General features: G+C 45.9%; 1 protein-coding gene across 2 annotated transcripts in view; it reads left to right on the forward strand.

The window, feature by feature from the left end:
* Nucleotides 1-10,147, forward strand: part of TIMELESS (timeless circadian regulator) — a 419,423-nt gene extending 409,276 nt beyond the window's left edge. For both annotated transcript variants that reach the window (XM_063952567.1, XM_063952568.1), the window contains 2 exons: nucleotides 9,597-9,667; nucleotides 9,786-10,147. In XM_063952567.1, coding sequence (XP_063808637.1) covers nucleotides 9,597-9,667; nucleotides 9,786-9,901 — 187 coding nt within the window. In that variant the 3' untranslated portion in view covers nucleotides 9,902-10,147. The remainder of the gene's footprint in view (nucleotides 1-9,596; nucleotides 9,668-9,785) is intronic.
* Nucleotides 10,148-11,315: the final 1,168 nt, after the last annotated feature.

Genomic DNA, 11,315 nt, shown 5'->3' on the forward strand with positions numbered 1-11,315 from the left:
CAGCGCCTACACCCTACACTGACCAAGAAGCCTGTCCAGGTCCCAGGATCGCTGCCAGCACTTTTCCTCAGGCCAGTTGTCGAAGTCAAAAATATTACATAGAGAGAACATACAGACTCCACACATTAAGAGTCGCTATGCTTGCAAATAAGCGCAGCGAGCACAGCAATATATGGTAACATACGCATTTACACAGACATGCCACAAAGATAGATTCGACACATATTTCATACAGCACATAAATTGAACATATCAAGCGCCAGACATCATAATGTTTTAAATTATATAATGGAGTAACGTCATCTATGTGTATTGTTGGAGCGGAGCAAGATGGACATGTCGTGCTTGGTGTCAAAGTAACCAGATTAATGTGTAGATTCATTTGATGCCTGTTATTAAGTTGTAGCACATTGCCATGAGTAGTTATGATTGAATGTAGGAATATAAAGCCACAATTCTGATGAGAACAATGGACATTCAATTTAAAGCATGTGATGGACAGGAAACTCAGGCCAGCCCTTTTGATGTCTTCAAGGCTTGCATATGAACTGACCAATGACTCATTATGAATGAGAAAGTTCCCTCCCCTAGACTAGTAACAAGAGATCTGTATACGCCCCTAAGAGACTCGGTGTATAGGTGATCACACACACAGCCGGCTGCCCTTCTTGTCCCAGATGATGGTGGAGATGATGTTCTGTCCAGTGGCTGCATGATTTTACTGAGAGAGAGTGATATGGAGCGTAGTGAGCATTTGCGCAAAATATGGTGATGTATTACTGGCCGTGTCTGTAATGAATTAGTTTGTAATAACTGCTTACTGTATAAATTGTAACCATGTAAATATATATATACAGGTTGAGTCTCCCTTATCCAAAATGCTTGGGACCAGAGGAATTTTGGATATGGGATTTTTCCGTATTTTGGAATAATTACATACCATAGTGAGATATCATGGTGATGGGACCTAAATCTAAGCACAGAATGCATTTATGTTACATATACACCTTATACACACAGCCTGAAGGTCATTTTAGCCAAATTTTTTTATAACTTTGTGCATTAAGCAAAGTGTGTCTACATTCACACAATTCATTTATGTTTCATATACACCTTATACACACAGCCTGAAGGTCATTTAATACAATATTTTTAATAACTTTGTGTATTAAACAAAGTTTGTGTACATTGAGACATCAAAAAACAAAGGTTTCACTATCTCACTGTCACTCAAAAAAGTCCGTATTTCGGAATATTCCGTATTTCGGAATATTTGGATATGGGATACTCAACCTGTATATATCCGTATTTTTCGGACCATAAGACGCGCCTGACCATAAGACGCACCTAGTTTTTAGAGTAAGAAAACTGGAAAAAAAAGAGCCAGCATACACAGACAGACACACACACACACACACACACACACACATCAGAGCCAACATACACAGACACACACACACACACATATTGTAGACAGTACCAGTGGTTCCCCGCGTCCAGGCTCTCAGCTAACGCTTGCCCCGGGTGCACTCCTGAGGACCAAGGAGGTGTGGGGTAGATGCCGGGCTCTGCTGCTGGGCTCTGAGATGCGCCGCGCTCTGCTGATGACGGCGCAGCAGGAGCAACAGCATCCAGGACCCGCCGGTTCCCCCATGTCCAGGCACTCAGCTAACGCTGCCTGCAGGGAAACTCCTGAGGAGGGAGGAGGTGTGGGGGAGCGGGGGGGAGTCACATGATGCTGGGCTCTGAGATGCGCCGCGCTCTGCTGATGACGGCGCAGCAGCAGCAGCATCCAGGACCCGCCGCTACCCGCGAACTCCATCTGCATCTGCTCTTATTCGCTCCATAAGACGCACATACTTTTCCCCCCACATTTTTGGGGAGAAAAAGTGCGTCTTATGGTCCGAAAAATACGGTATATACTGTACATTGTGATATATTGGATACATATCCTTTTAATAACAAATATATACATCAATGAGCTTTGGAACTCAGATAATGTGTGGGTCTATTATTTTCTGTTATGGGATGTAGTGTTTTTGCGATGTATAGCGCACATTCATAGCACATGGTAATAAGATGCGCAGGCGTTCACAGTATATATTATATCTGTACTGTGCAACCTATTAAGGTACACAGTAAGCGCTGGGTAGGGGTTTCCCTATCTTGAAGCACTGTGTGTGGGTTGCCTCCAATCTCTGTGTCTCTCTTGGCATTCTTAGGGGGGAAACTGTCTGCCCTTCCCTGTGTGTGTGTGTGTGTGTGTGTGTGTGTGTGTGTGTGTGGAGTGTTTGTGGTCTCCATTAAGCTATGTCCAGGGACTCTGTGTCATATGCTGCAGAGTATATTTCCTCTCAGGATGATCCCATTCCATGTAATCAGGTTTGCACTGTGTTAACGCAGGTCCCTGCAAGGGAGCCTAAGTGGTTAGCCTCTCTTAAAAGTATGATTTCTCAGATTTCTACTAGGGTTACACAAAATGAGTCTGCAACTCAGGTTTTACAGAACTCTATGGTAGTTTGGTCCGGTTCTGTTACCCCAGGGCCCCCTGACGTACGCTGTCAAAAACGTGCTCTTGCCCAGATTATGCAAGATGACATGGATACCGATTCTGACACGGCAGACGGTGATGGGGACGTGCTGCGGGGGGCGGCATCTCTTGCAAAATGATAGAGGCCTGCTGATACAACACCTGAGCAGGTTGAGGAGGCTTACTTCACTGACAATAAGAAAGCCTCGCTAACCTTCCCTGCGTCAAAGGAATTTAAATGCTATAGTTGAGAAATCCTGGGAAAACCCAGAGAAAAAATTTCAGATCTCTAGGAAGGTTCTGGTTGCTTTCCCCTTCCCTGAGGAGGATAGTAAAAAAATGGGAAAACCCACCCATAGTTGACGCGTCCGTATCCAGACTCTCAAAAAAGGTGATTTTACCTGTTCCAGGATCCACCGCGTTAAAAGAACCGGCTGATCGCAAAATTGACACAACGCCCAAATCCATATACACGGCTTCAGGGGCGATGCTACGTCCTACTATTGCCTGTGCATGGATTTCCAAAGCTATAGTAAAGTGGTCAGGCACGTTACTTGAAGATTTGGATACAATGGATAAAAGTGACATTGAATTGTTTTTATGTAACATTCAGGATTCTGCAGGATTTATGGTGTAATCCATGAAAGACCTGGGTTCGATGGCTGCAGGGATATCCTCCATGTCTGTCTGAGCTCGTAGAGGACTTTGGCTGCGCCAGTGGTCTGCCGACGCGGAAACCAGGAGAGGTGTGGAGAATCTACCCTACACAGGTCAGGCTCTCTTTGGGGAAGCGTTGGATGCGTGGATTTCCACGGCAACCCGCGGGTAAGTCACCTTTTCTTCCCTCAGCTGCACCTGCTACAAAGAAACCTTTTTCTTCAGCTGCATCACAGTCCTTTTGGGCTGATAAAACAAGAAAGGCTAAGCCGTCTAACACCTTCCTTAGGGGAGGTCGGCCAAAATCCAAGAAACCCTTCTGCAGTGGGTTCCCAGGAACAGAAGCCTGCTTCAGGTACGTCAGAGTCCTCAGCATGACTGTGGACCACGCGGCCTGGAGGTAGGGCCCGTGGGGGGCGAGGCTCAGGCATTTCAGCCACGTCTGGGTGTCGTCCGGCCTGGATTCCTGGGTGCAGGATATTGTGTCCCAGGGGTACAGGCTGGAGTTTCAAGATCTCCCACCTCACTGGTTCTTCAAATCAGGCTTGCCAGCTTTGCTGGCGGACAGGGCTATCTTACAGGGAGCCATCCAGAAGTTGGTGGAGGCACAGGTTATTGTACCAGTTCCTCCCCAGATGCAAAACATGGGTTACTATTCAAACCTTTTCGTGGTACCTTAACCGGATGGTTCGGTCAGGCCCATTTTGAACTTGATATCGCTAAACCCCTTTCTGAGAGAGTTCAAAATGGAGTCTCTGAGGGCGGTGATATCAGGTCTGGAGGAGGGGGAATTCCTAGTATCCCTGGATATCAAGGGGATCCGGTCTCTAGGTCGACAGTAACTAGGTTGACACTAGGTCGACAGGGTCTCTAGGTTGACATGAGTTTTTCACAGTTTTTTTATTTTTTTGAGCTTTTTCATACTTAACGATCCATGCGGACTACGATTGGAACGGTAATCTGTGCCGAGCAAAGCGAGGTACCTTGCCCGAAGCATGGCGAGGCACTTGCCTGAAGCATGGTGAGCCATGCGAGGGGACACGGTGCACTAATTTGGGTTCCATACCACAACCGATATCAAGGATGCATACCTCCACATTCCGATTTGGCCGCCGCATCAGGCTTTTCTCCGATTCGCATTGTTAGACAGTCATTTTCAGTTCCAGGCCCTGTCACTCGGCCTCTCCACAGCCACGAGGGTGTTCACCAAGGTGATGGCGGAGATGATGGTTCTCCTCCGCACACAGGGGGTGAACATAATTACATATCTGGACGATCTGCTGATAAAGGCATCGTCCAAGGAGAAGCTGTTGCAGTCCATTGTTCTCACGACTCATCTACTCAGGGAACACGGTTCGATCCTGAATCTTCCAAAATCACATTTGAATCCTACCAGGAGGTTGACCTTTCCGGGAATGATCCTCGACACGGAAGTGCAGAGGGTTGTTCTTCTGGAGGAGAAAGAGTTGGTGATACAAACAATGGTGCGGGATGTCCTGAAGCCAGCCCGGGTTTCGGATCGTCAGTGCATTCGCCTTCTGGGGAAGATGGTGGCCTCTTACAAGGCTCTGCAGTTCGGGAGGTTTCATGCTCTGCCCTTCCAACTGGATCTCCTAGACAAATGGTCGGGATCTCATCTACACATGCACCAGAGAATAAGTCTGTCGCCAAAGGCCAGGATTTCACTCTGGTGGCTACAATTACCTTATCTTCTGAAGGGCCGCAGGTTCGGGATTCAGAACTGGATCCTTCTAACCACGGATGCAAGTCTCCGGTGCTGGGGCGCAGTCACTCAGGGAGAAACCTTCCAAGGAAGGTGGTCAAGTCTAGAAGCCAGCCTACCAATTTCTGCGAGATCGGGCCATTCAAGTGCAGTCGGACAATGTAACGACAGTAGCTTACATAAACCGACAAGGCGGAACGAAGAGCAGAGCTGCAATGTCAGAGGTAACAAGAATCATCCTCTGGGCGGAAAAACACGCTTGGCGTTGTTAGCAGTCTTCATTCCGGGAGTAGACAACTGGGAAGCGGACTTCCTCAGCAGACACGATTTCCATCCAGGAGAGTCGGGTCTCCATCCGGAGGTGTTCACGGAGGTAACAGACCTTTGGGGAGTACCTCAAATAGACATGATGGCCTCTCGTCTCAACAAGAAGCTACGGCGGTATTGTTCCAGGTCGAGGGACCCGCAAGCAGTTGTGGTGGACGCCCTAGTGACTCCATGGGTGTTCCTCCACTACCACTCATTCCAAGAGTTCTAAAGCTCATAAGGAGAACAAGAATTCAAGCGATCCTCGTTGCTCCGGACTGGCCAAGAAGGGCTTGGTACGCGGATCTTCTGGCTCTATTGCTAGAAGAATCTAGGCCTTTTCCTCTTTGGGAGGACCTGCTGCAGCTGGGGCCATTTGCCTATCAAGAATTACCACGGCTGCGTTTGACGGCATGGAGGTTGAACGCCAGATATTAGCTCGGAAGGGCATTCCGAACAAGGTTATTCCTACCCTGATACAGGCTAGGAAAGGAGTAACATCTGAGCATTACCATCGTATTTGGAAAAAATATGTATCTTGGTGTGAGTCCAAGAACGTTCCTACGGTGGAGTTTCAACTGGACCATTTTCTCCTCTTCCTGCAAGCAGGTGTGGATATGGGCCTGAGGTTGGGATCCGTAAAGGTCCAGATTTTGGCCTTATCCATTTTCTTCCAGAAACAGTTGGTTTCCCTCCCGGAGGTTCGGACTTTTCTGAAAGGGGTTCTGCACATCCAACCTCCCTTTGTGCCACCTACGGCGCCCTGGTATCTTAACGTGGTGTTACAGTTCCTCCAATCGGATTGGTTCAAACCTCTAACGGAGGTTGAGGTCAGTTACTTTCTCACGTGGAAGGCTGTCACTTTGTTGGCCTTAGCTTCTGCTAGACGTGTGTCGGAGTTAGGGGCTTTGTCTTGTAAAAGCCCCTATTTGATCTTCCCTGAGGATAGATCTGAACTCCGGACACGTCCGCAGTTCCTTCCAAAGGTTGTGTCGGCATTTCATATCAACCAACCTATTGTGGTGCCTGTGGCTAAGGACTCCTCAATTTCATCAAAGTCCTTGGATGTTGTAAGGGCTCTGAAAGTCTATGTGAAAAGGACTGCTTGTCACAGAAAATCGGACTGTTTGTCCTTTATGATCCCAAGAAACTTGGGTGTCCTGCTTCTAAGCAGACGATATCTCGCTGGATCAGGTTCACTATCCAGCATGCGTATTCTACGGCAGGATTGCCATGTCCTATGTCTGTTAAGGCCCACTCTACTCGTAAGGTGGGCTCTTTTTGGGCGGCTGCCCGGGGGTGTCTCGGCTTTACAGCTTTGCCGAGCGGCTACTTGGTCTGGGTCGAACACGTTTGCAAAGTTTTACAGGTTCGATACTTTGGCCTCTGAGGACCTGAAGTTTGGTCAATCAGTTCTGCAGGAGCCTCCACGCTTTCCCTCCCGTTCTGGGAGCTTTGGTACATCCCCATGGTACTAATGTGGACCCCAGCATCCTCTAGGACGTAAGAGAAAATAGGATTTTTATTACCTGCCGGTAAATCCTTTTCTCATAGTCCATAGAGGATGCTGGGCGCCCGCCCAGCGCTTTGTGATCCTGCAAATGGTTACTTTGTTCAAGACTGCTTAGTTCTTGGTTTAGTACTGTTTTGTTACTTGGTTAAGTAATATTACTCAGCCGTTGCTGAAGTTTCAAGCTAGTTAGCTTATTTTGCCTTGTATGTGTGAGCTGGTGTGAATCTCGCCACTATCTGTGTAAAATCCTTCTCTCGAAGTTGTCCATCTCACCGGGCACAGTTTCTAGACTAAGTCTGGTAGGAGGGGCATAGAGGGAGGAGCCAGCCCACACTCTCAGTGGCGCCTAGTGGACCCGTCTATACCCCGTGGTTCTAATGTGGACCCCAGCATCCTCTACGGACTACGATAAAAGGATTTACCGGTAGGTTATTAAAATCCTATTATTACACTTAAAGCAACGCACTACATGTATAGCACCACATTATACAAATAGCACCTCATTATACGTATAGCACCTCATTACACAAATAGCACCGTATTCCATACGTAGCCCCCGCATTACATACGTAGCCACCGCATTACATACGTAGCCACCGCATTACATACGTAGCCACCGCATTACATACGTAGCCACCGCATTACATACGTAGCCACCGCATTACATACGTAGCCACCGCATTACAAACGCAGCCACCGCATTACATACGTAGCCACCGCATTACATACGTAGCCACCGCATTACATACGTAGCCACCGCATTACATACGTAGCCACCGCATTACATACGTAGCCACCGCTTTACATACGTAGCCACCGCTTTACATACGTAGCCACCGCTTTACATACGTAGCCACCGCTTTACATACGTAGCCACCGCATTACATACGTAGCCACCGCATTACATACGTAGCCTCCGCATTACATAAATAGGTCAATCATCATGGGCAGACATGGGGCAGCTAGACGACCATCACTATGCTGCTACTCCCAAGCCGGGCTCGTTGAAGAGACCTTTGGCTGGCGCCAAAGACAGGATGCTGCTGGGCTAGTTAACTTTCTCCAGGTCCCCCATTGGTAGAACAGTTTCCCCACTTTGCATGGGACCACTTTGCACCTAGAAGTGCCCACTAGTCTAACTTCCGTATTGCGTTCCCATTAACCGCAAGTACTGGAAGCAGTGTGAATCGGCCTGGCTGAGAGGGATATGGGACCGGCCCATCGGAGTCTGATATGGTGTCCTGGTGGGCCAATCCAGCCCTGCCCCATAATGACAATGTGAAAAAAGTTTTGTTTTGTTTTTAGATTTATACAAATGTATTAAAAATAAAAAATGAAGAAATCACATGTACATAAGTATTCACAGCCTTTGCTCAATACTTTGTTGATGCAGCAGTTACAGCCTCAAGTCTTTTTGAATATGATGCTACAAGCTTGGCACACCTATCTTTGAACAGTTTCGCCCATTTTTCTTTGCAGCACCTCTCAAGCTCCAGCAAGTTGGATGGGAAGCGATGGTGCACATCCATTTTCAGATCTCTACAGACATGTTCAATCGGATTCAAGTCTGGGCTCTGACTGGGCCACTCAAGGACATTTACAGATTTCTCCTGAAGCCACCACTCTTTTGATATCTTGGCTGTGTGCTTAGGGTCGTTGTCCTGCTGAAAGATGAACCGTTGCCCCAGATCGAGAGCGCCCTGGAGCAGGTTTTCATCCAGGATGTCTCTGTACATTGCTGCATTCATCTTTCCCTCTATCCTGACTAGTCTCCCTGTCCCTGCCGCTGAAAAACATCCCCACAGCATGATTCTGCCACCACCGTGCTTCACTGTATGGGATGGTGCCTGGTTTTCTCCAAACATGACGCCTGGTATTCACACCAAAGCGTTCAATCTTTGTCTCATCAGACCAGAGAATTTTGTTTCTCATGGTCTGAGAGTCCTTCAGGTGACAAACTCCAGGCGGGCTGCCATGTGCTTTTTACTAAGGAGTGGCTTCCGTCTGGCCACTTTACAATACAGGCCTGATTGATGGATTGCTGCAGATATAGTTGTCCTTCTGGAAGGTTCTCCCCTCTCCACAGAGGATTGCTGTAGCTCTGACAAAATGACCATCGGGTTCTTAGTCACCTCCCTGACTTGGGCCCTTTTACCTCGATCGCTCAGTTTAGACAGCCAGCTCCAGGAAGAGTCCTGGTGGTTCCGAACTTCTTCCATTTATGGATGATGGAGGCCACTGTGCTCACTGGGACATTCAAAGCAGCAGACATTTTTCTGACCCTTCCCCAGATTTATAACATAGTAACATAGTTTCTGAGGTTGAAAAATAGACAATCTGGCCATCGAGTTCAACCTATTTGTGCCTCGAGATAATCCTGATCGGAGGTCTACAGACAGTTCCTTTGAACTTCATGCTTGGTTTGTGTCCAGACATGCACTGTCAAGTGTGGAACCTTATATAGACAGGTATGTGCCTTTCCAAATCATGTCCATTCAACTGAATTTACCACATGTGGACTTCAATTAAGCTGTAGGAACATCTCAAGGATGATCAGTGGAAACAGGATGCCCCTGAGCTCAAGTTTAAGCTTCATGGCAAAGGCTGTGACTACGTACTTATGCACATGTGATTTCTTATTTTTTTTTATTTTTAATAAATTTGCAAAAATCTAGAAGAAAAAAACTTTTTTTCCCCGTTGTCATTATGGGATATTGTGTGTAGAATTTTGAGGGGAAAAATCAATTTATTCCATTTTGGAATAAGGCTGTAACATAACAAAATGTGGAAAAAGTGAAGTGCTGTGAATACTTTCCGGATGCACTGTATATCTAAAAGATCCTTTTCCCTTCTCTCTTCCCTGATAGACCAAAGGCAGCCATAAAAAGGAGCAGATTTGTAGACAGCGATGATGAGGAGCCAGGTAACAGAGACCAAGGTTAGTAAAGTACACGTTCACCTTTCTTCACCACTTGAATATATATTTTTGAGCATGTTAAATATTGGAAGTCATGTCTATTTGTTAAGTAATATTTTATTTACTTTAACACCTACAGAAGAAGAGGCAATGGCGTCTGGGCAAACCAGGTCACTCTCAGATTCAGAAAATGAAGACTTTCAACCTGCTAGGAATAAACGTCTGCGCATTGAGGATGATGACGACGACGATTAACCACATCTATTACAGGTGTTCCAGAATGGGCCACCCGCCACATATCTGTAAGATCAAGGAATGAGACACTTCTGCATCTCTTGTCAGTAGAATTACACATGTTTTATGAACTCCTTCCTCATTATCCAGGGACATTTTCAAACACTGGAAGCTCCATTACCTGAGTTCCATAACTTATTATACAAACTGCTTATTAAAAAATATATGCTGGATTGTTAATAAAAGTTAAATAAAAGTTTTAAAATATTTTCTGAAGAGTGCTATGACATTAGTTCCTGCTTTCAAATGATTGTATCACACAGTATAAAAAATGTTTTACTTCATTTTATAATTGGCTGTTTTCTAAACTAAGTAACATGTTTAGTACATATAAGAATAAAATTATGTATATGATTGCATACTATATATACCAATCACTTCAAATACTTTACTGGCAAACATGGTAATAATACATTTTAGAACTTGAGATGGAACACATCAAAATCTGTTTTCTGACAAATAGGTCCTGGGCTGTTGGTTGGTTGATTTATTTATTTTTAAGTATTTGTATTGAAGATTTTTGCGTTATGAATTAAAACATCACAGACAGCATACATACAGTATACAGATGTAGCCATGCTCATTGTTGCTGCTGCACCATACTGGAATACTCATAAAGCGCAAGATGATCTACAGCATGCAATACACAACTTCACCGCTAGGTGGCGATTGTTCCACTTAAGGAAAACTACAATACAATGCTGAATAGCAGTGGATAGATATGGCACTACAGAATACTGATATGGCACTACAGAATACGTACTGTACAATATAGCAAGTCAGCCAGTGCACAGTAAAAACAGTAGGGTTTTTTTTTTTAATACAATAATACTGCAGGGCGGAGTACGGAATCACCGGAATGTCAGGCACCCATTGACAATATGCCTTACAACTGAACGGTTTTTCGACCACTATTGGTCAACATTGGCATGGTCTATATGGACAAATGGTCGACACATGAAAATGTCGACATGTGGGTTTTTTTTGGGGGGGGGGGGTTCCTTTTACCTTTTTTTGTGTTGTTTTCTGCGTAAAGTGACTAGGAACCCCAATTAGTACACCGCGTTCGCTCGCCATGCTTCGGGCAAGGTGCCTCCACTACCACTGCGCTCGGCACAGATTACATTCCCAATTGTAGTCCACGTGGATCGTGAGGTATGGAAAAGTTCCCCAAAAGAAAAAAAACTGTGAAAAGCTCATGTAGACCTTTTCATGTGTCGACCATGTGTCCATGTCGACCTAATGACTGTGACTGAATACGGCACACTGCAACAAGGGGCAGGGAAGCGTAATGCGACTAGTTTTTCACACTACACACCACACGGAGGATAGATGAGCGTGGCAAAAGCCATGGGATACTATATACAGAAGTTAC

The sequence above is a fragment of the Pseudophryne corroboree genome, chromosome 2 (genome assembly GCF_028390025.1).
Source record: "Pseudophryne corroboree isolate aPseCor3 chromosome 2, aPseCor3.hap2, whole genome shotgun sequence".
Taxonomy (NCBI): Eukaryota; Metazoa; Chordata; class Amphibia; order Anura; family Myobatrachidae; genus Pseudophryne; species Pseudophryne corroboree.